The sequence below is a fragment of the Hylobates moloch genome, unplaced genomic scaffold (genome assembly GCF_009828535.3).
Source record: "Hylobates moloch isolate HMO894 unplaced genomic scaffold, HMol_V3 SCAFFOLD_14, whole genome shotgun sequence".
In the NCBI taxonomy this organism is placed as follows: Eukaryota; Metazoa; Chordata; class Mammalia; order Primates; family Hylobatidae; genus Hylobates; species Hylobates moloch.
The window spans coordinates 33106604-33132306 of NW_026652289.1; the positions used below are offsets into that span (position 1 = coordinate 33106604).

At 49.3% G+C, this 25703-nt stretch overlaps 3 protein-coding genes across 11 annotated transcripts; 1 reads left to right on the top strand and 2 right to left on the bottom strand.

Moving 5' to 3' along the window:
* The first annotated feature begins 56 nt into the window (after nucleotides 1-56).
* LOC131381189 (dynamin-1-like) lies at nucleotides 57-14346 on the top strand. 9 transcript variants are annotated; one of them, XR_009209744.1, is made up of 6 exons: nucleotides 57-136; nucleotides 1836-1965; nucleotides 5839-5976; nucleotides 6763-6976; nucleotides 7545-8016; nucleotides 14262-14346. XR_009209744.1 is itself a non-coding variant. In XM_058427682.1 (6 exons), the coding sequence occupies exons 3-6, from the start codon at nucleotides 1876-1878 to the stop codon at nucleotides 7730-7732; spliced, it is 630 nt and encodes a 209-aa protein (XP_058283665.1). In that variant the 5' UTR covers nucleotides 153-524; nucleotides 1146-1196; nucleotides 1836-1875; the 3' UTR covers nucleotides 7733-8793. The 9 variants fall into 9 exon arrangements, 5 of the variants coding, with proteins under 5 accessions (XP_058283668.1, XP_058283664.1, XP_058283667.1 ...); XR_009209743.1 differs by lacking the exon at nucleotides 14262-14346 and adding an exon at nucleotides 9360-10639; XR_009209745.1 differs by lacking the exon at nucleotides 14262-14346 and adding an exon at nucleotides 9330-10639 and having other exon boundaries at nucleotides 7899-8016.
* On the bottom strand, nucleotides 13873-22553 carry LOC116482036 (golgin subfamily A member 8C-like). The gene is given in 19 exon segments (XM_058427687.1): nucleotides 13873-14350; nucleotides 14440-14595; nucleotides 14691-14788; nucleotides 14872-14972; nucleotides 15103-15150; nucleotides 17412-17525; nucleotides 17793-18049; nucleotides 18402-18419; nucleotides 18422-18488; nucleotides 18682-18789; nucleotides 18897-18983; nucleotides 20029-20071; nucleotides 20073-20124; nucleotides 20219-20262; nucleotides 20264-20292; nucleotides 20381-20428; nucleotides 20694-20732; nucleotides 21586-21910; nucleotides 22490-22553. Coding segments are annotated over 18 exon segments (1683 nt in total). The 5' UTR covers nucleotides 21853-21910; nucleotides 22490-22553; the 3' UTR covers nucleotides 13873-14243.
* On the bottom strand, nucleotides 15974-16600 carry LOC131380666 (golgin subfamily A member 2-like). The gene is made up of 2 exons (XM_058427686.1): nucleotides 16183-16600; nucleotides 15974-16102 (listed from the first exon to the last, which is right to left on the bottom strand). The coding sequence occupies exons 1-2, from the start codon at nucleotides 16492-16494 to the stop codon at nucleotides 15974-15976; spliced, it is 441 nt and encodes a 146-aa protein (XP_058283669.1). The 5' UTR covers nucleotides 16495-16600.
* Nucleotides 22554-25703: the final 3150 nt, after the last annotated feature.

The window sequence follows — 25703 nt, forward strand, 5'->3', positions numbered from 1 at the left end:
AGCGGGGGGAACCGGGGCCTCTATTGGGCAGGCGGCCGTTTGTCCCGGGACTCCCCGCTCTCCGCCCCGGCCCTGCCCTCACCGCGATGTCGCAGTGGAGCGTGAGCCGCCGCTGCGGCTCTGGTTCTCGTGGAAGGTAGACGCCAGCACCTTCCGCCTGGCCTTAACCCTGACGGGGACATCTTCCCCTCATCTCCCGCGGGAGGGCGCGGAAGGGGAGCCGGTCCGGAGCCGCTGTCACTGCTGCGACCACCCGGCGGGACCGCCCGGCCGAGCTCTCGCGGCTTCGCCTCTCCCCGCCGCCTCAACCTTCGTGGGAGCGCGGGTGGAAAATGGCGAGGGGCACCGAGGCCTCGGCGGGGAGCGGTGTGGCGGCCTCGGGGGCTGCTCCCTGTGTAACCGACTCCACCGACAGGACGGGCGGCTCCTGTCAGCCGCAGCTTAAAAGGGCAACAGCGGCCGGGCGCGGCGGCTCACGCCTGTAATCCCAGCACTTTGGGAGGCCGAGGAGGGCGGATCACGAGGTCAGGAGATCGAGGCCATCCTGGCTAACGCGGTGAAACCCCGTTTCTACTAAAATGACAAAAAATTAGCCGGGCGCGGTGGCGGGCGCCTGTAGTCCCAGCTACTCGGGAGGCTGAGGCAGGAGAATGGCGTGAACCCGGGAGGCGGAGCTTGCAGTGAGCCGAGATCGCGCCACTGCACTCCAGCCTGGGCGACAGAACCGCCCCGCTACCGCCTGGGAAAGGGCTGCCCCAACCCTGCCACCTTCCCTGTCACCCCTTCACCCCTCACCCCGGCGCGCCCCGCGCGCACCCGTTTTGGCGGTTGCAGGAGTCCAGAGCGCGCGCGCGCACCCGGCTGCCCCCTCTTCCCCTTGACCCAGCACCTTTCTGCCCGACCCATCTAGTCCCTACATTCCTCAAACTCGCCTACTGGAGGCTCAGGGCGGCACAACCACCAACTGTAGTGAGTGTGTGTGTTTCTCGTGTGTGTGTGTGTGTGTGTGTCCCCCAAGGGAACAGAGCACTGTTAAGTTCAGGTTATTAGGTCATGGACTGTCAGCAAAATAGAGTCACAAGAAGGCTGTGGGCTGTTTTGTCTTTTGCGGTGACATCATGTTGCTCATGTTTTATGTTTTTCAGAGTTCATTCGTTTCTATTTGTTCTCAGTTAATATCCAGCTCAATAGATAGCGTAAGTAGAATACCCCCAAACTGAAAGTCACCTACATAAAGTGTAGTGAAAAATATGTCACCCACTTAAACGATAGCTTAAACTATAGTTGAAGATGTGTACACACTAGTTTTGTGTAGCCAACACTAGGTAATGGGTAAGGGCACAGGATCCTGGGGCTCTACTGCCTGGGTTCAAGTTCCAACTTAGCCATTTGCTGGCTGTGAAATACTAGACAGCTTTAAGCCTCAGTTTCTTTTTTTTTTTTAAACTTAATCCCAAATGTGATAGTAAGTCTCAGTTTCTTGATCTGAAAAACAGAAATTATTCAATGAGAGTCTATGTGAAAACATTAAAGTTTTTAAAGCCACTGCCTGGCTCAGGAAAGTCCTCAGCTTTAGCCATTATTAGCTATAATTATTATTGTGTTGGCTACAGGTGCATTAATGAGGTAGGAAAATGCTCAAGGATAACAACCAAGTATCCGAATTATCTCGTGAGACCGAGAGAGATGCATATGTGTGCATGCTCATGTTTCAGCTCAGAGCCCTTTGTCTAGAAGGCTCTTGAACTCAGAGGCCCAGGCACTATCGACTTTGCAATGGAGCCATCACTTTTGTTGATCAATGAAATTGACATAATGCTCATTTTTTTTTTTAGCACCAACCGTGTGCCGAGAGCTAACTGTGTCAAGAAGAGCATGCTTCAGTTGGCTGGTGTGAGCAATTCGACTTGTGGAGGAGTGAGAAATGTTAGGGTTGAGACAAGAAACATAAAACCCCAGGGTAAGGTAGGAATCACTGAAAGGCAGAGGAACTGGCGTCCAGTAATGAGTTAGGCTTTGCTGGCTTCTGGCCCTACAGATGGCTCTTTGGAGAGGAAAAAATTAAGCCAGGCCTGGGGCACAGATCCTAAGGGAATGCTGGCAGCCTAGGCTGTTTTCTATGGAAGAGAAGTAGCGGGTGGCACCTGGGTGAAAGAGGGCGTTGGGGGACAGAGCTTGAGCCTGTGTTTACAGATGGAGTCCTCTGATTAAACTGGCGACTGGGGAAGGAGATCGTGCCCGGATCGGGGACCTCAAATCAGAACTCTTCCCACCCACACCCCTTCTTTTCAGGGCGTCTTTCATTGCAAACAACAGATAAACTAGTTGGAAAGCTCAGCAGATTCTCACGGTGGTGCCTAGCAGGCCAGGCCTAGCTGCCCTTTAACCTGTGACTGAGGATGATGCCACTGGCCTGTAAACACACATCGGAAAATCTTTATGTGCATGGACACGCCATGCCCCACAGAGACAGCTGTGCACGGTTCTTTAGGTTTGGGGTGCTGTGCTGGCAGTTGCCTGATAAATGTGTAGGATTAAAATGGGATGCCCTGGAGCTTAGCTAATCTTTATCCCCCCTCCCCCCTCTAAAATGAAGGGGCTGCTAGTTTTGTTTGCTTTAGGAAAGACGGATCTGTCATTGTTTTGAGAACATTTGGAGAAAGATTTCTTGGGAGGAAGCGATCCTGAACCCCCAGAGATTTTCTCATTTACTAGTGCACCAGCTTTAGAGTCCTAGGTCTTCATCCTGGCCCAGCCACCCTCCGTCTGTGTGACCTTTGAGATGTTGCTTGACTACACTGAGTCTCATTGTCACCTATGAGTGGAGGTTGCTACTGTGTGGAGCACCTACCCCCAGGCACTCTCACAGGGTGATGGTGAAGAGTAAAGGCAATAATGAGGCTGAAGGAGGAGGATCGCTTGAAGCCAGGAGTTCGAGACTAGCCTGGGCAGCAAAGCCAGACCACATTTCTATGAAAATGTTTTTTTAAAAATTAGCTGGACTTGGTGGCTTAGGCCTATAGTCCAGCTACTCGAGAGGGTGAGGTGAGACCACTTGAGCCCAGGAGTTTGAGGCTGCAGTGAGCTGTGATCGCACCACTGCACTCCAGCCCAGGAAACAGAGAGAGACCCTATCTCAAATGAATAAGTAAATAAATAAAATAATAAAATAATGCATGCAATTAGTACATGATCAGGCACATGATAAATGCTCGATAAATGGTAGCCCCAATAAACTTTGTAATGTTTTAAGGGAGGATGTCCTTTGGACTCAGCCCAGTGACAGAGCATTTGAAAACACTGAGCACTTTGGGAGGCCGAGGCGGGCGGATCAGAAGGTCAGGAGATCGAGACCACGGTGAAACCCCGTCTCTACTAAAAATACAAAAAATTAGCCGGGCGTGGTGGCGGGTGCCTGTAGTCCCAGCTACTGGGAGAGGCTGAGGCAGGAGAATGGTGTGAACCCGGGAGGCGGAGCTTGCAGTGAGCCGAGATTGCGCCACTGCACTCCAGCCTGGGCGACAGAGCGAGACTCCGTCTCATAAAAAAAAAAAAAAAAAAGAAAACACTGATTTGTATGATGGCTATTTCCTCCAGGTACAAGACTGTACCTCCAGGGACCCAAGGCATTGGCTCAATGGGGCACCTTGCTCTGTTTACTCTTGTTTTGGTCAGCACCGATTGCCCTAGGGCTAAGAAGGACTGCCACCACAGACTGGATTGCCAAGAGTATCCTCCTCCCTAAGCTAGCCATGGGAAAGCCACTTGCATCATAAGACTACAGGAAATGAAAGGGAATAAAAAGCACAATTTAGTCACCTCTCTCCAGTTGATGGGCAATAGGTTTTTGCTATTTTGAACAGAGCTGTTAGGAACATTCCTCGTCCACATCCCCAGTTTTATATAGGCAAGAATTTCTCTTGCATGTAGAGTAGAATTGCTGGGCTGGGAGGAGTGTGAATATTGAACCTTATGAGAGGGAGCCAAACTGTTTTCCAAAGTGGTCATAACAGTGTATACTCCCAGCAGCAGTTCTTAAGAGATCTCAGGATCTCTATCTTCTGGTGATTTCACAAGCAGTCAAAAAGAATGAACGCCAGCGATAAACAACAATAAGAACTTTAGCAATATAATATTAAGTGAGAACAACAAATTCCAGAAGGATGCATACAGAATACTTTATATAACTTGAAAAGAAAATGTATATATAGGCCCGGCATGGTGGCTTATGCCTGTAACCCCGGCACTTTGGGAGGCCACGGCAGGAGGATTGCTTGAGGCCAGGAGTTCAAGACCAGCCTGGGCAACATAGCAAAACCCTTTCTCTACAAAAAACTAGAAAAATTAGCCAGGTGTAGTGGTGCAGGCTTGTAGTCCCAGCTACTCATGAGGCTGAGGTGGGAGGATCTCTTGAGTTTAGGTGTTCAAGGTTACAGTGAGCCATGATTGCACCACTGCACTCATCCTGGGCAACGGAATGAGACCCTGTCGGCAAAAGAAAACAAAAAAAGTAAATAAGTAAAATTTAAAAACAAAATGTGGGCTGGGCACGGATTCTCATGCCTGTAATCCCAGCACTTTGCAGGGCCGAAGTGGGCAGCTTATGAGGTCAGGAGTTCAAGACCAGCCTGATCAACATGGTGAAACCATGTCTCTACTAAAAATAGAAAAATTACCCAGGGTGGTGGTATGCGCCTGTAATCCCAGCTACTCAGGAGGCTGAGGCAGGAGAATCACTTGAACCTGGGAGGCAGCGGTTGCAGTGAGCCAAGATTGTGCCATTGCACTCCAGCCTGGGCAACAGAGCAAGACTCCATCTCAAAAAAAAGAAAAGTTGTTTTTTTAAAAAAGATAAACAACATTGACAAACAAAAGGAAACATGACAACTGATACCACAAAAACTCAAAGGATCACTAGTGGCTATTATCAGCAACTATATGCAAACAAATAGGAAAACCCACTAAAAATGGATAAATTTCCAGACACATCCAGACTACCAAGACTGAACCAGGATGAAATCCAAAACCAGAACAGACCAATAACAAATAATGGGATCGAAGCAGTAATGAAAAGTCTCCCAGCAAAGAAAAGCCTGGGACCTGATGATTCACTGCTGAATTCTAGCAAACATTTAAAGAAGAACTAACACCAACCTTACCCAAACGATTCCAAAAATAGAGGAGGAGGGAATACTTCCAAACTCATTCTACAAGGCTAGTATTACCCTGATACCAACACTAAATATACATCCAAAAAAGAAAACTACAGGCCAGTATCACTGATGAATATTGATGCAAATTCCTCAACAAAGTATTAGCTAATTGAATTCAACAATACATTAAAGTTGGGGTGCAGTGTCCCAGGTTCACTCAACCCTTCGCGTTTTCCTCTCTCTGTGTGTCTACTTTGCTGCATTCCCTGGTGGCAGCAGCGGTGGCAATTGTTGGTGTGTGGGCCTCCCAGGACAAGGGGAAAGTGAGTATGCCCTTTTCTTGCCTCCTGCCAGGCATCTGCAGCCTGGCACAAGCTCTGGCCAGGTCTTCAAGCAAGGGACCTGGAGATGTTCTTTTCCAATTTCTGGATTGGTAACTTGAGGCAAATTCTGGGCACTAGAGTCAGAACTAAGAGGAGACTTGAATCAGGGGAGTCTGGGGTCCTGAGAGGCAGAGGACTGAAACCATCTAGAGTGTGTGGGGAGCTGGGTGCATGTTCAGGCCAGTTGCTTCTCTCTGTGCTTCAATGTTCCAGGTACCCTTGGAGGGACTGAGATCCTAGGGATTCCTGGAGCCTGGCTGCATGGCCTGGCCACGCTGATGCCCTTGTGTTCTCCATGACAGGACAGCAAGGCTGAGGAGAATGGCTCCGACAGCTTCATGCACTCCATGGACCCACAGCTGGAGCAGCAAACGGAAACCACCCAGAACCTGGTGGACTCCTGCATGGCCATTGTCAACAAGACCGTGTGGGACCTCATGGTTGGTGTCAAGCCCAAGACCATCATGCACATCACGATCTACAACATACATGCACCTTCTCATGGGGGTGGGGGCTCCTGTGGCACTGGGGATGCAGGTGGCCATGTTGGCCTGGGGGAGATGCCGACCAGCCCTACGGGACCAGGTCCAGGGAGGGAGGCACGGTCCAGACCAGAGCTGTCTCATAGAAATATAACGTAGGACTGAGGACAGTGGCCCATGCCTGTAATCCCAGCACTTTGGGAAGCCAAGGTGGGAGGATAGCTTGAGGCCAGGAGTTTGAGACCAGCCTGAGCAACATAGTGAGACCTGGCCTTTACACAAAAATTTTAAAAATAGCTGGGCTTGGTGGTGGCACGTGCCTATAGTCCTAGCTACTTGACAGGCTGACATTAGAGGATCACTTTGAGCCCAAGAGGTTGAGGATGCAGTGAGCGGTGATCTTGCCCATTATACGCCAGCCTAGCGACAGAGTAAGAGCCTATCTCCAAAAATAATTTGAACAAACTGAGTAGACAGGTGTCCTGGTAGCATGATAGGTCCAGGGTCCCCTCCCAGATCTGTGAGTTGGACAGGTGACCTTCCCTCTGGACCTCAGTGTCCCTATCTGAGTGAGAAAAGGGCAGTGGGGAGGCAGATCTTTGAGTTTAAGCTGTGTAGAAGCCGCATCTGAAAAGCCATACTCAGGGCTCCAACTCCAGCACACAGTCCCAGCACGGGCCAGCGGGAGGCCAGGGCAGCACAGGCATCAGGACCCAACCTCCTTCCTTCTTTGCCCACTCTCAGACCAAGGAGTTCGTCTTCTCAGAGCTGCTGTCCAACCTGTACTCGCGGGGGGACCAGAACACGCTGATGGAGGAGTCGGCAGAGCAGGCACAGCGGCGCGACGAGATGCTGCGCATGCACCACATGCTGAAAGAGGCTCTCAGCATCATCCGCGACATCAACACGACCACCGTCAGCACAGCTACAGGGGCCCGTGGACGACTCCTAGCTGCAGGTACAGAGCGTCCTGGCTGGATGCAGGTACCAGGGCTGGCCCCCACTAGCCCCAAAGACCCCCAGCCTTCATGGCTGAGCTTGTGAGCTCTTGGAACAGGCTCTGTGCCCAAACAGGCAGACATGGGTGCTCTCTGGAGCTGTCAGAGGGCTCATGGCTTATGGTGTAAGGGCTGACAGCTTGGAGGGGGTTGTGTGTGGGGCTGTACTCTGAGGCCGCCAGAGGCCTAGGAATGTCATCCTGGGCACGCCGTACCTGTTGTGAAGTCTGAGTCATGCTGCCAGGGGAGGGCATCCAGCTCCCAGCCTGGGAGTGCTGAGAGCCAAATCCACTGCAGAGCAGGGGTGATAGTCAGGTCCCACCTCCTCTATCTGTTGACAATCCAGTGGTGATCTAGGATGAAACCTTGAGAGTCCCATACACACGGTCAACCCACAACACACCTCACAGGCCAGGCAGGGACGTACCATAATAGCTGCTAGCATGTGGCTGAAAGCAGGGTCCCTGGCCCCCGCTGAAGCACTACCAGCAGCCAGCAGGCTCACGCACCTTGGCCTGTTGCTTCTAGAGGTCGCCTCTGCTATTCAGCCAAGGGGACCCCAGTGCCTGCTGGCCCGGCTGAGCTCCGCCCAGCAAGCCCGCCCACCTCCCTTGCCATGGACTCTCCCTCTTCGGCTTTTCCCAGCAGGAAGGGCCAGCCTCACCTATGTGACCTGCAACCCCCAACAAGCTGAGGCTCCCCTCTTAGACTTATAAGTCTATAGCCAGTGGCATCCGGCTGCCTGTCCTCCCTACCTCCCCCAGGGTCCCTTCAGAGGGTCCTGGGCTTTCTGACTGCCCCGAGGGGCTCCGGCGATCACTCCAGCCATCCATCCCTTTTACCTTCAACATCCTGGTTCAAGCGGTGTTCCTTCTCTATCAGGCCTGGTGGATGTTGCGCTGGGTTCCCAAAAGCAAGAGGTGGCCCTGGGCCAGTGAGTTTGAAGACAGGGTGACCAGAGAAGAGGGAAACCGGAGGGGGCTGAGCATTGCTCTGAACGGTGGGTGCACTGCCCTGGGTGCCCTGCAAGAGGCCAGCATGTGTGGGGTGGGGAGGGCCGCCGCAGACCCCAGACACTAACTGTGAAGCTCTGGCTCCTCCCTCCATCTTCCTCCCCTTTCCCTTCCAGCCCCACTTTCCCAGAAACCTTGCCACACCTGCACCTGTGCCCTCCCCTCCGCAGCCTTCCCACAGCTGCTGTGGCCCACCTGTGCTCTGCACTTGCCTCATCAGCTCTCTGCTTGCTTTTCTCTCTCCTGTTCCTCTCTGCTTTCTCTCCAACTGCCAGCTGATTGGGTCAGGCAAGACCATCCCATCCTCAGAGCCCCAGCCCCCCCTTCGGCCTCTAAACAGATCCCTCCTCTTCTCAGAGACCTCCCTTTCCAAGCCTGCCTGAGCGGCTGTTCTGTGACTTGACAGTGGCTGCCCCAGCCCCAAAGCCAAAGCCAGCCCCCTACATCTGTGACTTAGTCTGTTGTAGTGGTGAGCTGACACATCCAGGTGTGACCATTGCTGAAAACTTGTGCCCCCTTTGTGATATGACCCTGTCCTGTTCTATAAATACACACACACACACATATATATACACATACACCAACATGTGGCTGACCGCCTTGTCTCTAGCCCTGGAAATCAGTCACCGTGCTGTCCTTTTGGAGTCTGTGGCCCAACAAGAGAAAGCTGTCCCCTGACATTGCCCCTCCAAAGTGCACCACCTTCAGGGAGCCTCCCTGTCATGCCCGGCCTGTGGACAGCCAGCCCCACCATCCCTCCCGCCCCCCCACCCCCCCATCCCCCCACCAAGCATGGGGGTGATATGCAGGCCTCTGTGTGGCCTGACAGTCTCTACCAGTCCTGCTGTCCCTCGGCTGAGAATCAAACCCATTTCTGGATGGCGGGGAAGTGTGTCCTCTGCTGGCTGTGTTCTGTGTGGGGCTCAGAGGAGGGGAAAGGCCAAGATATTTCTAGGGCGCTGTTGGGAGCTGTGAAAAGGCCACATCCTTTCCAAGGGACACTTTTCCTGGAAAGCCCCTGGAGCTTAGCTGGCTCTTATCCTGTGAAGCTGGCTCTGGCCACCAGGGGGCAGGGCTATGAACTCAGCCTGGAGGGAGCCTGAGGAGCAGCCGGCACTCTGGAGGGACAGACAGAACAGGCCACCAGGTGCAGACAGGAGAGGGAGGCAAGGAGACGGAACGGAAGATGCCTGGGGTGGGTGGAAGTCAGTGCCCTTAGGTGCTGGTACCTGTCTTCCTGGCCATGGCTAGATCAGGCTTCTGAGTCTGTTGGCAGTCAGGGCCGGCCTGCACCCCACAGGTCCATGGCAGTCCCCGTGGAATCCCCCAGGTGTCACCAGGCAGCATACAGTTAACAGGCCTGGAAGGTCCCCAACAGCCCAGCTGGACATGCTCAGACACTCCGGGGCTCCTCGTTCAGTGGCACAAACACCAGGACCCAGTGAGGGAAACGGGAACACACCAGGCTGAGCAGTATGGCTAAATCCATTTATTCCAAATAAAAAGCAAAATAAACAGGAGTCGTATCACCAGGAGCCATGACCCCATCCCTGCCTCCTTTCTCTGTCCTATGCTAGCAATAAATAAGTTTCCCAGCCACCAATAATTATTAGACCCTCCTCCCCATGTGCCAGCTCCAACCTCCACTAGGTATGATACAGGGGTGGCCCTACCCTCTGGAATATACAAAACATTACACAGACACAATATGTACACTGGGGAAGGGGGCCACCGCAGCAGCCCGTGCCCTCACCTGGTCCACAGTTAGCCCCACTGTCCCACCTCAGCTACCTCTCTGAATAAGAACATGGGAGCCCCCCTGAGGGAAAAGTTACTATGGTGAGAGTAAGGAGGCCATCAGACCTCCTCCAAACAAACCACCTCTGCCAGCCTCTGGCTCTTAAATAACAATCATCATCATCCAGAAATGTAAGGACTCAGCCCTGGTCAAGGCAAAGGGTCTGTTTGTCTTTCCCCATTAAACAGAGGTCTGGTATGTCTACCCTAATTGTAAAGGGGGGCCTGGGAAGGGGTGGTAGGCTCATGGTGGCAGTGGAGACTCCAGCCCTACTTCTCCAGGCTTTGATGACAGAGGCCTGCTTTTAATTTTTATTTTTATCCCATGACTTTTTAAAAAATCCCATAACTTCTTTTTCGTAACTTTTTTTGTAACTTTTCACAAAATTTTTTTCTACTTTTTTGCCACAGCTTTTTTACATTTTTTATCCCATAACTTTTTCACTCCATAACATTTTTTAATCCCGAACTTTTTTATTTTGTGTTCTTTTAACAAACACTTGCATGGCTATATTACAATTTTGTAAAAATGAAACAGATTATCTCATGCCAAGCATGCCCAGCATTCTCACAGTATCAACACCTTTAATACTATAGTTTTTCAAGACACGCAAAATAAAATTTTAAGGCAAAAACAGCACTTTGCAACAATTTAATAATTTATTACATTACAGTAGCATCACACTGGCAGTCAATAATTCCACTTTAGGCAAAAGTTTTTCAGTATTTCCATTATACATTCTGTTTACAAGAATTCATAAATTGGTCAAATTCATTCTAAGAAAACTTGGCAAATAAAGCCTTGGATTGGAATTGGCATTTCTTTCTCTACTTTTCCTTCCCACCGTTTCTTTCTTTTAAACTATAGTATTCAATCTTAAAATGTTTTACTTATTTCAGAACTTTAAGATAGCAGTTACATTTTTTAATAGTTACATTATTTTTAAATGACTCTTTAAGATAAAGTTTTAGAGAAACTATTATGGATAGGGCTGATTTACATTTTCAAATTTTCTAAAAATCAGCTTTGGTTTTAGAACTGATTTTTTTTTCATTTCTGGAAAACCTATCAGGTTTAATCAAATACTTAAAAAATAATTATTATATATTGCAATCTTTAAATAGATGTTTTGATTCTTCCTGCAGAAATTCAAATTTATTCAGTTGAACTGGCATTTTAAAATTCTATGTTTCTGATGAACTCTAACCTTCCTTCTAAGCAAATCGAAAGCTGCATTATACTGAATGAGGAAGAGCACAAATACTTGGCTGAATGAGGTATCGCAAAGGACTGTATGCACTTTGAAGAAAGACTTAAGTTAGTCATATGATTTCCATTCTTTTTAGCTTTCTCTTAAATATATGACAAATACCTACACAAAGAGTGGTATTTCAGTTAATATATAATTAATATATATTAATTATAATATATATTATATATTAATATATATTAAATATTATTATATAATATATATTATAATTAATATAGAATAATTATATTTTAACTTAAATACGACTCTCTTTAAAGTGATTTGATATCTATTATATTATATATTAATATATAATATAATTTATAATATATATTATATAATTTATATATAATAATATATATTATATATTAATATATAAAATAATATATATTATATATTAATATATAATATAATTTATAATATATATTATATATTAATATATAAAATAATATATATTATATATTAATATATAATATAACTTATTTCCAGACTGACATTCAGCTTAAATATGCCAGTATGTGATTTAATCCATAGGCACCTGATGAACACATTATTCTCAGATTGGTTACAGATGCTAAATGCTATCTGAAGGTCTTTCCTAGTCATTGATATTTATCGGGTAAAAGTGAAATGATTTCAACAATAAAAGTACCTTTGAAATAGTTTATCAATGTATTAGATAAACCCAGTTTCAGAATGATAAAGAAAAAACATTAGACCAAATAGATGTGGCTAATGAACAGTGGTACAATTTCTAGCCTGAGGGTTTAAAATGGACTTAAAGTAACTGTCTTTAAACTGAACTCAAAGAATGCAAAAGCAGCAAGTTCAGAAAATAAAAGGCAAGAACAGGACTTTAAGTCCTTTTTTTTTTTTTTTCTGTGACGGACTCTCTTTCACCCAGGCTGGAGTGCAGTGGCGAAATCTCGGCTCACTGTAGGCTCCGCCCCCCGGGGTTCACGCCATTCTCCTGCCTCAGCCTCCTGCGTAGCTGGGACTACAGGTGCCCGCCACCTCGCCTGGCTAATTTTTTGTATTTTTAGTAGAGACGGGGTTTCACTGTCGAGGATGGTCTCGATCTCCTGACCTCATGATCCACCCGCCTCGGCCTCCCAAAGTGCTGGGATTACAGGCATGAGCCACCACGCCCAGCCCTTTAAGTCCATTTTAAACCCACAGGTTAGAAATTGTACCACTGTTAATTAGCTGCATTATTTGGTCTAACATTTTTTCTTTATCATTCTGAAACTGGGTTTATCTAATACACTGATACATTCATACAATTTGGAAGAGTCAGTTGAAGTCACAAGGACCCAATATTTGCGCTCTTTCAGTGAATGCAGGCAAATCTGTTATTCCATCGGCAGAATCGTATTGTTGCTCTCCTGTTAATGTCATATTTAGAAAAGTATCATGAGGACGCCAAATGCTAAAAATGGAGATGGTCTAGTAACTAGAAATCCCCACCCCAGGGAGCGCACATACACATCTCCCTACATCCTAATAATGTGATGTGTTTTGGAACACAGACATTAGAACTTCATGAAGTTTGAACTGTTGAGTCTTTCCCAAGCATCATCAAGTTATGATTTAGGCAATGTATGACTGAAATCATTCATTCATCATGCATAGGCACAATCACATAAATATTGCACAAAATATGTCCCTAAATGAAACTGAGAGGTACAAAAACATATTTCACTCTTAGTAAACAAGTTTGTGAGGAAATGTAACTCTGTGATTGTATAGACACGTTTCCTGATAATACATTGGCATTCACAAACAATAGATTGCACTGCAGTTTATAAACATTTTAAATTGCATAAACTTCTCCTTGATTTTCAAATATAGTATAATACTGTCTAGTAAAACTCCTTTTTGTTTCAACTAAGTACTCTCACATATATTAGTTTATAATAGTGTTTGTTATTATTTTTTAAAGTGTTTTCCATTCAAGGAAAAGAAGTAAATTCCTATGTCAGAGTAACCAAGGTGGTTGAAGAATAGGTATTAGCCAGAGAGGTCTAGATGGTAAAAATCAATCTTCAAGCCTCAAAGAAGCTCCATGAACAGAGAGGAATGCCAGGTGTCACGCAGCTTTCCTTCACTCTAATTCATTCTTGACTAGAGCCTGTATGCCTGTTCCAGGGACATTTAAACTCTTAAAGGATTTCTTATGATCTTTACTAAATACATTAAGAAGAATGCCAACCAGCACTCTTTTGTGTACTGGGACATGTGCTCATGTGATTAAAACAGGTAACATCAACTCTGACTTTAAAATGTATTATAGATACAAATGCTCTAAGCTAGGGAAGTTTTGCCACATCTACAGTCAACGATGGGAGCCTTTCGTTCCTCGGAAATAATCACTTTTTAGGTCATCGAGAAAGAGTACAACTGCTGCAGCTCATGATGCAATGTCTTCATGAGCCCAGAGCACATACAAATCCGAAGGGAACTACCATAGTACAGCGCTAATTCTTGGCACCGGAACACACTCTATCCTGCACACACCTGCCAGAGCAGGCCACTTTCCTCTTCTGTGAGATTTTAAAAGCTCCCCCAAAATGTTATTACTCCCATCACCAATACACGGAAAATAGGGGAAAGGCTGTTTCCAGTTCTTGGCCTTTAAACAACCCTAAATGTCAGTACTCATAGTGGCATATTACAAAGTAATAAACAGCGCATACTTGGGGGCAAACCACATATTGAGCTAATGAAGAGCTCACTGTGATTAAGATTAGATGAAACAATAGCAGAACATAAGCAAATTTTATCTGAATTCCGTAGTGAATATACATGCTGCAATAACATTAAAAAAGCATGGCAGCCTATTCCAAACCAGCAAGAATAATTTTTTGCAAATAGTGGGTCTTTGTGTATTTGAACTCCCACCACATAAGGGAAAACTTGATATGCATGCTAATGACCTACAATTATGAAACTAAAAAAGAAAAATGCTAAAGGATGCCAGAGTGAACATCAGTGAAAGCCACAGAGACCCACTCTCCTTTAACTTTTTACAAATAAACTATAAATTACAAACACAAATAATCATGAGTGGCTCTAACATTGAAGTAAATGAATTGGGTAGGAGATTAATCCGCTAACTTTGTTTCCTCTTTTAAAATTTCTTGAGCGCTCTTTGATGATGGTGATGTTTATCTCCTTCTTCTCAGCAGCCAAGCCCAGGAAAAGAACGGCATACAGGAGTTGCTGCCCAAGCCTGGGTGCTCCACACTGTCAGTGAGGCTCACCTCACAAAGATCTTTGGAGAGACGGAGGTGGGGATCTGAGGGCAGTGTGAGCCTCCCCTGCCCCTGCCTGCCCACCATGCCTGAGGACTCTACTCACCACCATGCTCGTCAGCACCTGCAAGCTCCTGGGGGGCTGGGGCGCCTGGACCGGGCTCATCAGCAGGGTTCAGGGCAGTGGCCTGGAATTTGCCGTGTCCCTCGTTGTAGTCATCACAAGCCACAACATCGTCTCCGGCAGCTCCGGCAGCTCCAGCAGCTTCACCTGGAGGGAGGGGTGCTCAGCTGTTACGCACCTACCGGCGCCCACAGTCGCGCCCACCCCCACCCCTGCAGAGATGCTGTACACCCTACCTTCATCTCCTTGTCCTGGACCAGCCTGATGATGTCCTCCTCCTGTTGCCGCATCTTGGGCACTGCCCCCTGGCTGTGTTCTAGGGTGATGAACATTCCTGTGGGAGGACAGGGCTCAGACGCTGAGGCCCCTCCGATGGCCCTGCAGCTCTCCCTGCCAGTGCCCTGGCCTCCCGCTCACTGATGGCTTCTGTCTTTCCAGTACTGGAGGAATCGAAGTTCTAGCTTCTCCACTCGCTCCCTCAGGTCCACCTTCTTCTCCAGGAGGTCCATAAGGCCGCTCTGGAGCCAAAATAATGGGGTCACATCTCGGCAGCGACCTGCCCCACCCCTGCCCTTCTTGGCCCATGCCAGGACTCACCTCCAGCTTCTCCATGACCTCCTGCACAGCCCAGTGGGTCTTCCCACTCACAGACTCGCCCCCAGTCACTGGGGCTGGGACCGCTGCCTCTGGCTCCTGCTGGGCCGAAGCCACCAGGTGAGCCAGGCGCTGGCAGCACACCCTCTGCCCTTTCACCTGCTCTCGTAACCGTTCCTGCTCCTCCTGGGCATTGGCCCCAGCGGAGTTGAAAAATGCAACCTGAGAGCAAGAGGTGAGCATTCTTGTAGGGGCATACACAGAACAAATGGCAGAGAGGTGGAACGCAGCCCCTTCCCTTGGGGCCTCAGAGAGTGCACCTGTTGGTCACAGGTGAAATGGTGTCTGACCACTGGCTCCCGGAAGGGGTGAGGGTCCAGAGAAATCAGAAGGCAGGGAAACCAAGAGCATAAAGGGGTCTTGGAGGGACCACAGAGGAAGGTGGCAAAATGGGTGCAGGGGGAGTGAGGCTCACCATGGCCTCCCAGCTCTCCAGGTCCTCCGGGTTACTCAGCATTGGCTGAAGTGCCTCCTCATCCTCACTGTCCAGATGTCCTCCTTCATCTCCTGTGGGGGGTGGCCAGAAGGGTCCTCAGACAACCCAACAAGGGAGGTACTGTGGGCCCACTTGTGCCTCCACACTCACTGTGTAACCCTGAGCCAGCCACTACCCAGACAGCAATGAGCTGCTGTTCTTTATTTTTACTTTTAAGAACCAGGATCAGGCATAGTCCCACTACCGGTCGGTGCGGGAGTTCTGACCCACTCCCTTTCTGACCTGAGCCAGTTCAGCCATCCTTAGGCAACTTGGTGGCCCCCCACTCCCAGGAGGTCACCATATTGATGCCGAACTTAGTGCGGGCACCCGGTTGGCATAAGGACCAGCTGTTCTAAAGGTCTCTTCCAACTCCTCAATCCTATGCTGCTAACAGTCCCCGCTTCCTCCTGGGGCTCTCTCCTCTTCCTCTGGGCAGTCTCCTGTACCTTCCCCAGGGAGAGCCATGAGGCTCAACTGGGCCTGTAGGGGCTGGTTCTGCTGGCTGGCAGTTTCCAGGCACTCCTAAGGGGCCAGGAAAGGGTGAGAAGGCACAGTTTGTCAGGTTGTCCCCCTTAGGGCCCCGGCCTCAGCAGCCCCCTCCCCTGGGTCTCCTGCAACTTTTGGCGGGCCAGGTTGGCTACCGCTTTGCCGCAAGCTTCCTGCTGCTGCAGCTGGTTCATTAGCTGGGTCTGCTGCAGTAACTGGCTGTGCAGCGCCTCCTTCTCAGAGGTCTGCTGCTGACAGGCAGCCACCTGCTCCTGATAGGTGCCCACGTACTGCTGCAGGTGACCCAGGTAATAGTCTGGCTGCTGCTGCAGACTCTGAGCCTCTTGGCTCTTCAGCTGCACCTGCAGGAAGACCCTGGGCATGAGGGCACATGGTTGCTGGCTTCCAGATTCTGGGCCCATTAATAGAGTAGCGAGGGCATTGTGGGGCTCTGTCGCCTGCCCAAGCCCCTGGCCCCTTGCTCCAGGCCTAAGTGACTGCCTCCTTTTCCTAGAACCCCATGCCTCCTTCCCCAGCCTCAAATCTCATACTCTCTTCTCACCATTTAAACTGTAGGCCACAGACTGGTGGAAAAGCACTGGAAGCCAACCACCATCTGCTAAGTGTGCTACATGCCTAATGCTTTCCAAGTGTTATCTCAATTAATCCTCAGCACCTCTGTAAGGAAAGTGTTAACTTCCTTTTGAAGTCAAACGAACAGAGACTTAGAGATGCAAAGTACTTGATTGGTGACCAGTGGAACCGAGGCTGGAATCCAGTTTTAATCTAAGAAGCCTTTTTGTTTTGTTTGGAGACAGAGTGTCATTCTGTGGGCCAGGCTGGAGTGCAGTGGTGCAATCTCAGCTCACTGCAACCTCCACCTCCTGGGCTCAAGCGATTCTCATGCCTCAGCCTCCTGAGTAGGTGGGATTACAGGCATGTGCCATCATGCCTGGCTAATTTTTTTTTTTTTTTTTGGTAATTTTAGTAGAGATGAGGTTTTACCATGTTGGCCAGGCTGATCTCAAACTGCTGACCTCAAGTGATTCTCCTGCCTTAGCCTCCCAAAGTGCTGGGATTATAGGCGTGAGCCACCGCTCCTGGCATAAGGAGCCTCTTATACCACTGTCTCTTCCCCTATGACTGGGGACTCCATGCCGCTAGCTGGGATGATGATGTCCAGACCTGGGAGGAGCCCAGGGCTACCCACCTCTAAAAGTCAGAAGGCAGGAAGCAAGAAATAGTCACAGGACTGCCCTGGAGGGTGCTGGGGTCACCTGCCCACAGGCTAGAGCTGCCTCTGGCCTGGCACCTCCCCTCCCAACAGGCTGGTGCCCGCCTCCCAGCCCTTCTTGGATGGGGCAGAGGTTACTGTCTCCTTCACCTCGACAAGCTGCTCCTGCAGCTCCTCTACTTGCTGCTCCAACTGCAGAGAGCTCTTGTTCTCATTGTTCTGGACAGAGAGAAGCAATCGGCAGCCACTCACTGCAGCTGGAGACCCCAGAACTTGGTGTCTGCCTCCCACGGCACTGGGAAGGGTGGAGGCAGGTTAGAAAAATCATCCCCTCTCTCCCACAGTCACCAGAGCACGGCTCTGGCTCACAGGTGCCTTTAGAAGTAACATTTCACATGAGGGCTACACTGCCCCATTTTACAGATGGGGAAATGAAGGCCTGGAGGGCTAGGGAGGAGGGCAGGTTCTCTAGGTGGGGCAACGCACCAGCTCCTCGAAGCTACTCTGTGGCTCAGCCAGCTGCTGAAGCCTCGCTTCCTGCTCCCAAAGCCTCTCCCCCTGCTCCCAAAGCCTCTCCCCCTGCTCCCGAAGCCTCTCCTTTTGCCCCGATATCAGGACACTCATGCCCTTATTGTTATCCACCTGGGCTTGGAGTTCTGCTGCCACTCTCTCAACCTCCTTCCTCAGGTGCTGCAGCTCCACCTCAGAGGGCACTGCTGGAGGCTCCAGGGTCAGGGGTTCAACTGAGAAAGGAAGCAGACAATAAGGGCCTCTGGATTCTCAAACAAACAAACAAAAAACTCTCCTCTTGGTGCACAGCTCCTCTCAGGCTCCCCAAACTTGGCCTCACTGCGACTGATTCCTCGCACCTGGATGGTAGGCAATCTTCCAAGCCACTTCCAGATAGAGAGCACTGTGGGTGGCTGACAACAGGCCCTCTTTGCTGATGGGGACACTGAGGCTCATGGAGATGACAAGACTTGCCATCTCCTGGCACAGACCTCGTTCCCTCTGCCTCAAAGCCCTTCCATCCACCCACCTCCCTGGGGCATTCTAAGCCACCCCCACAGTCCTCTGATGCCAGCCCCATCTTACCCATCTGGTTTTTGAGTTTGACAAGCTCCTCTCCAGCTTCTCTACCCGATGTGTTTCATGCTTCTTCTCCTTCTTTAATGTGCGAACCTGCCCAAAGCACAGGGGAAAGGGCCCTGGAGAGAGGGGCTGGAGGCTGGACAGGCTGCTGTCTCCCTCTCTGCCCCCACCTCCACAAAGCCCAGACCCAGGACCACCTCTGGCTGTACTATTCGTATTTTACAGATGCCCAGAAAGATCCAGTGACTTATCTAAGGTGGGGGGCTGAAGGGTCAGATCTCACCTCCTGTGACATTTTCCTCATCCTCTGCTGCCACCGGGCCCTCTCTTCTTTTATATGTTGAGCATATTCATCTCTCTCTAGCCGGATTTGTTTAAGCAACTCCTTCAACTGCAAGAAAGGGCACAGAAGTTAGGAAGGGCTGTCACTGGTCCTCACCTGCTCCTGGCCACCTGGGGTCATCTTCCTTCCACATCCCTCCCTCTGCAAAACCTCACCCGTGTCGCTTGTGCATTCAGCAGTGCCTGCTCCTGTATGGACCGCTCTAACTGCCACTCAATAACTGCTTTACTGCAGCTCGAGGTCTGATGGTGAAGAGTGAGAAGTTTCGATCTGGAGAGCCCGGGCCATTCCACAGTTCCCCTTAAAAGGGTCAGGCTAGGCTCAATATACAACTCAGTAGAGAGCAAGGCCTTTCCAAGCCCGTGGTCTGGTTTTTAAAAGAACTCAGTCAAGTTGGAAAGGACAGGGAAAGAGATCGAATTTACAGCTGGCTAAGAGAGGCCCAGAGAGATCAGATAATATGGCTTTGTTATGACTGTTATTGCTACCACTGTTTGAACCTTTATGGAGTGCTTCACCAGGTACCGTGCTAGCAATCCCATTTAATCCTTGCAACCAGCATAGGAGACACTTACTATGATTACCTCTATTGTGTAGGTGAAAACGGAGTATTCAAGGTTAAGTGCTTGCCTAAGATCACTTAGGCAGAGCTGGGATTTGAACACCCAGGTCTATGCCATTCTCTAAGCCCATTTTTCTTGCTGGGGGTGGGGGCACAGATAGGAAGGGGAAAATTAATCTTTTGTTCACATTTTGAATGGATGATACATTCGCATAGTCCAAAACTCAGAAGGTACAGAAGGGAAGTATCTCCCAGCCACCCTGTTGCTCTCTCCTGAGTTTTTTTATGAACCCTTGCATACATGTTTTATGTATATTATCATAGTATGCGCGCGCGCGCACACACACACACACACACACACACACACACACAGTTTCCTCTGTCTACAGAAATGGTAACATATTAAATGTACTCTTCTGTACCTTCACAGTATAAGTACCTAATACCCCACCTAGGACTTGGCCAAGACCACAGCCAGGTAGGGGCAGGGCAGGCACTTGGCCCCCAAGCTCTGCGTCCAGTGCTTGCTCCTCACAGTGGCCCCCAACTCACTCAGAGCAGCTGACTCAGCCCCAGGCTGCTCTAACAACCATACACAAAAGCAGCGGGAAATGGCCATGCTGCATTCTGGGCAGGACACTCCATCCTGCAGAAGGGACCTTTAGGCTCACTCCTCCATCTAGGAAGCCAAGCTGCCAGGGGATGGGGCACGTGGCTGAACTCACACTGTCCTCCTTCTTCTCCTGTGTGACAGTGACAGCAGAGACAGCCCTAACTCTGCAATGAATGTTGCAGGTGGATGGCCAGATCCTTGGACTCATCTGTAATGAGAGAGTTGAGATGGGGCCCGAAGGACTCTCCCTAAGACTTGTCAAAGTGCCAGGTTGAAAGATGACAGGGTGCCCAGATTCTTACCTTCAAAATATTTGAGAGAACGTTTCATGTGATATTTAGTTTCCCTTCTGTGTGTTCAATCTCTGGATTTGAACCTTCAGGAGAAAAGCCAAGCAAGCGCTGAAAGAGAAGGAAAGAAACATTCTCTGGAGGACAGGAGGGAACTGCACACCCTCCGCTCACCTCTAGCTCCTTTTCGGCTTTGTGTTTCTCATTGTTTGCTTTCTTTTCCTGTGGGAAGAGGAAGACAGAGCTCTTACCAGGGGGAGGCAGAGATGGCACAGCAAGAGACATGCACCTAGAATGCCACCAATGCCCCAGGACAGGCCCACCCACGGGACCAGGTTATCAGGGACCCTGTGGGGATGGGGTGGAATCTGAGGGGTGAGCCTTCTTCCCCAGGCTGGGAGTGGGTGAGATGAGACTGGGGCCTCTACATCTGAATGCCCCCCAAACCCAGCAGTCATGTCAAGAGCAAACAAAGAAATCACGTTACTTCTTCCAGCTGATGTTCCACTTGTTTCTTCTGTTGTTTCTGTGGGGAGAGTCAAATCAAGGTGATGGAGGGTGGCCCCCTCAGCTCTATTCCCCAGACCAGGAAGCGGTAGGCAGGGGCCAGGAATGGATTTTAAAGGCAAAGTTCTCAGACCCAATGGGAACACGAACTGGTAAACTCTCTTCAAGCTCCCAAGGACAGAGGATTTGGGTCTTTGTTGGTTTTCGCCCACAGCCACAAAACTCGAAGTCTGAATCTGGAATCTCCTGAGAGGAGAGTAACATAAACCTCTAGAAATGGAGTCTGAGAAAGGCCCCCCCTTCTGCCAGCTTGTGATTTAGAAAAGTGTGTTCATTCAATAAACATTTACTGAGCACGTACGGGCCAGGTACGGTTCTTCACAGCAGATAAAGGATGGAAAAGGACAGACAGGAGCCCTTGGCCCTGAGGTTTCCATTCTAGGGGGCCTTTAAATCTCGGACTCTCAGAGCTGACAGAGAGACCTTTGATACTCACTACCTCCTCTCAAAACACGAGCCCAAAAAGGAGAGGTGGCTTGTCCAGAATCAAAGAGCAAATTAGGGACTGAGTCACAGCAGAAATCCCGGGCCCCTGACAACCAGTCAGGCTAGCACTTCCCCGAGAGGCAACAATCCCAGGGCGTGTGTAGCAAGGACTGGAGCAGGGGTGTCTGGAGAGGAGAGAGTCGGCAAAGGGCAGCAAAAGAAGAGCCATGCTTCATGTTCTGGGGTCCCTCCAGGTGAGGCCTGGGTGCCCCAGCTCCCTATTTGCCCTTGGCACCAGGGGCCCCCGGCCCCTTTCTTCAGGGCCCCAAGGGGAAATGAGCCCAGGATTGGCAGGGTGGAATCAGGGGACCCCACTGGACTCTTACCAAAGATTTGATGGTGTTCTTCAGTTGACTGGTTTTTACAGACCTGGAGTCCAGGACTACTGCTGGTTCTTGGCACGGGCTCTGCGGCACATGCAGCGAGGAGGAGGTGGAGGAGGAGTGGAGTGGGCGGAGAGGTAGAACAATCATTAGGGCTGTGGTATGTGTGGACTGTCTCAGCTGGCAGAGGGGCACCTGGTCCCCGCTGTGGGAGGAGGTTGGAGGGCTGGCCTGCAGGGTCACTGCACCTCCGCCCAGAGCCTCTTGCATCCAGATCCTTCAGGGTAGCAGATGATGTAGGGCCCTCCCCGTGGATACCTGGTGCTGACTACAAGAGATGAGAGTGCACATGGAGATGTTCTGTCCCCCTCAGTGTCTAAGCCCTCTGACTTCCATTCTTCCCCATCAACTGGCAACATTTTCTGCCTATCTCGGACCTTTTCTCCCAAAACTCCTTCATGACAACTTCTCTCATGGTTCTTATCTCCCCATCATCCCACCCTGGGGCCCTTTCAGTGACTTCTGATGGCAAGTGGCTGTTCTCATTGTCCTGGCTTCCCCTTGAGATGGGGGATGAGGAAAATCAAACAGCAATGACCATATCCTGGGTGTCCTGAGTGTTTTCAGCAGGCCAGGTACTAGGGATTAACATAAAAACAACAATAACAAATCTCACTTAAACTTCACAAAAGGAAGTCAAACGATACCACCTCTATTAGAGATGTGAAAAGAGAGGCCCAAAGAGCTCAAGCAACGTGCCCTAAATCATATCCCTAGCAGCCGGAGAGGCAGGATTCAAACTCAGAATTCTTATCCAGTACCTAACAGTCCATCCACAATCCTAACAATTACCCTCCACTGCTCCTTGGGTCCCCTGTCCCCAGGAACCTGGCCAGCCAAGACTCACATCCCCAGGTGAGTGGCCACCATCAGAAGTGGCTGTCTCGGTGCCACTGCTGTTTGTTTTCCTGTTCCTTTTTGCTCCTGCTGGAACACCAGGGCTGTTTCTCTGCCAATATTCTTTTAACTGTGGGAAAGAAGAGCAGTAATACTCATGAGAACTATCAGCCACATCCTCCTTTATAGTTTTTACAAAATACTCTTATACACCATCTGATTTAATGACACCAACAACTGTACAAGGTGTTGTCACAATCATTTAGTGACTGAGAGGGATTGATATCATGGCTAGAAAAAAAAAAAGAAGAAATGAAGGAAGGAAGGAAGGAGGAAGGAGGGAGGGAAGGAAGGAAGGAAGGAAACAAGGAAATAAAGAAAAGAAAGAAAGAAAGGAAAGAAAGGAAGAAAGAAAGGAAAGGAAGAAAGAAAAGAAAAAAGAAAGAGAAAGAAAGAAAGGAAGGAAGGAAGGAAGGAAGGAAGGAAGGAAGGAAGGAAGGAAGAGAAAGAAAGAAAAAGGCAATACTGGAACTTTGAAACTCAGTCTTCTGACTCCAAGCTCTGGGGTTTTGCCAAGAATCAGCAGCTGTCAGGGACCAAAACCAGAGGCAGAGGTAGAAAAGTAAACATTAAGTAGGCAGGAACTGTATGCCGTGTGGTTTAGAGTCATACATCCTCACACGTCTGTTAGTGTGAAGAAGTGCGCCAGTACCTCTCAAACTTTTATATCACTGTGTCCTCATGGCAGAAGGCAGCCTTTCTCTTAAATCTGGGAATTTATGAAAAAGAGGACAACCCAAGCCTCATTTCAGAGAGAAGTCTGGTATACTCTTAGAAACCTATGTGACTGTCATTCCTAAGTATATTAATGCTTTTTCTCGTGATCTCAGGAGAATCAAGGGAAACTGATGCTTCAGAAAGATGTCCCACATTTATCCTGTGGCACTCAAATTACCCCAGGTTGAGATAATACGAGGAAGATTCAAGCTGTCAAGTTCAGTTTCCCAAGATCTATTCCACAAAAGATGAGCAAATCTCACTTCAGAGACCACTGAATAAAGGGAAGTCTGGTCCCAGAACCATGGAGAATTAGAATATGAGGTGGAGAACTCAGGAAAAAAATGTTAAAATCTCTCTGGAAAGTAGAAGCCTGGGAGAAAAACCAAACCAAACCCATTCCCCCACTGCCACCCAGAGATACTGTCAACATTTTGAGCTCATGGGGAAAGTGTAGGCTTTTCCCACTGTTAAGGGAGAAAGGCAGCGTGAAACCTCTTGCTTCTAGGTCCCATAGTCTCCATTCCCCTTCCAGCTGGAAATTTGTGCTGTGACCAGAGGAACCAGAAATGGGATGAGAACGCTTAGGTGAACTGGGTCGTAAGATCAAAGGCTGGTCTTGCAGTAATGACAGTTCCTAGGCGGACTGTGACATCACTATATTCCACTCCTCCTGGTGGGGGGGAGGGACCACATCAGCAAGGTGTCTGAGTCACCTCTCCACAACGGGGGAGGAAACACAGGGTTGGGACCCAGGTCCTTGGAGATGCCAGCGCAAAGAGCCCAGGGAGGTCGACCTTGAGGCAGCAGGAGGGGAGGGCACAGTCTGCAGCAGGGAGTCCCAGGAGTCACCAGCCCAAAGTCACCCAGGGATGACAGATGAGGGCGGGGCCTGGGCTGGGGGACCCAGGTCCTTGGAGACACAAGCCCGAAGAGCCCAGGGAGGTCAAACTTGGGGCGGCTGGAGGTGAGGGCCCAGTAATGGAGTGGGGATCCCCAGGACTCACCCGCCCAAAGTCAACATAGGGCAATTGGCAAGGGCAGGGACTGGGCTGCTTGCTGAAGGGGCGGGGCTGACTGACAAGACTTCGTTGGGGGGACCCCAGAGATGCCACGGTTGGGGGCCCAGTCCAGTGTGCCTCAGGAGTGGTATGGACTCTGGCAGTGGTCTTGTCATCAGAGGGGATCTGTGGTTGGGTTGAGGGGCCATGACCTGGTGCATATTTACCTTTTTCTTTGCTGCGGCCAATTTGCTCTGTCGAGTTTCTTCTGCCATCACGGGGTGGGGAGGGAGCCGGGGTGGGGAGGGAGGCAGGGTTGGGGCCACGTCAGCGAAATCCCAGTGAGCACTGATGAACACTTCCACTCGCCTACCAGGCAGCTGTGTGACTGAGCCAGAGGAGGCGTAACCAGGGCCCCAGTAGAATGCAGAACAGGGGCGTGGCCGTAATGCTCCAAGCCCATTGGTCAATGACAAAGATGAAAGGGAAAGGGGGCACGGCCAGGCAGCAGTATGTCCAGAGGGACCTGTGGCTCACAAGGAAAGCTGCCCATGCAACCTCTATCCCAGCCAACTCTAAGAGAGTGGAGGAGCCGCCCACTCTGGGAGAGGGGAGGAGCTGGCTTTTCCTTTAAAGATTTAAAACTTTAAAAAATATATGTGTGTATACTTTATATATATGTGTGTCTGTGTGTGTGTATCTATGTGTTCCTCCAGAGCTGTCTTCATTATCCAGCTTCTATGCAAGGTCTATGACTTTGGCCTATATTTTTCATTTTCAAACACAATACAAAAATTACCAGTATTACCATAACTGAGATAAAGATCCTATAAAAATGGAAAATCCATAGCATGTTTGATGATTAATGAAGCAGACTATATTATCCAACATTCCAATAAGATAAAATAATCACAATAGTTTCTCTTTTTTGGAAAAACGTTTCTCTTATTCTCCTACGTTATTGTTAAAATTTTTTTTCTTAAACAAGAAACATGTCTGATATCTGTAACAACACAAAGCTTTTGGGCCAGATGCGGTGGCTTGCGCCTGTAATCCCAGCACTTTGGGAGCCCGAGGCGGGTGGATCACCTGAAGGCAGGAGTTCGAGACCAGCCTGGCCAACATAGTGAAACCTCATCTGTACTAAAAATATAAAAACTAGCCAGGCGTGGTAGTGGGTGCCTGTAATCCCAGCTATTTGGGAGGCTGAGGCAGGAGAATCACTTGAACCCAGGAGGCAGAGGTTGCAGTGAGCCAAGCTCACACCATTGCAGTCCAGCCTGGGTGACAGAGCGAAGCTCCATCTCAAAAGAAATAAAATAAGATACAAAATAAATTTTAAAAGCTTTCAATTTAATAAGCACTCAAAGCTCTTTACTGGTTTAAAACACGGCCCATTTTTCTAGAATCACCTGGCCTCTCTAAGCCTTGTAAATGAAACTGAAT

Excerpts from the sequence above, each read along its gene's own strand:
- LOC131381189 (XM_058427681.1), top strand. The coding sequence starts at position 87 with ATGTCGCAGTGGAGCGTGAGCCGCCGCTGCGGCTCTGGTTCTCGTGGA. Across the intron at positions 137-1,835 it reads GGCTCTGGTTCTCGTGGAAG|CACCAACCGTGTGCCGAGAG; the intron begins GTAGACGCCAGC and ends TTTTTTTTTTAG. Across the intron at positions 6,977-7,544 it reads TGGACGACTCCTAGCTGCAG|AGGTCGCCTCTGCTATTCAG; the intron begins GTACAGAGCGTC and ends TGTTGCTTCTAG.
- LOC131380666 (XM_058427686.1), bottom strand. The coding sequence starts at position 16,494 with ATGGGCCCAGAATCTGGAAGCCAGCAACCATGTGCCCTCATGCCCAGG. Across the intron at positions 16,103-16,182 it reads TGCAGGAGACCCAGGGGAGG|CTGGAAACTGCCAGCCAGCA; the intron begins GGGCTGCTGAGG and ends CCTTAGGAGTGC.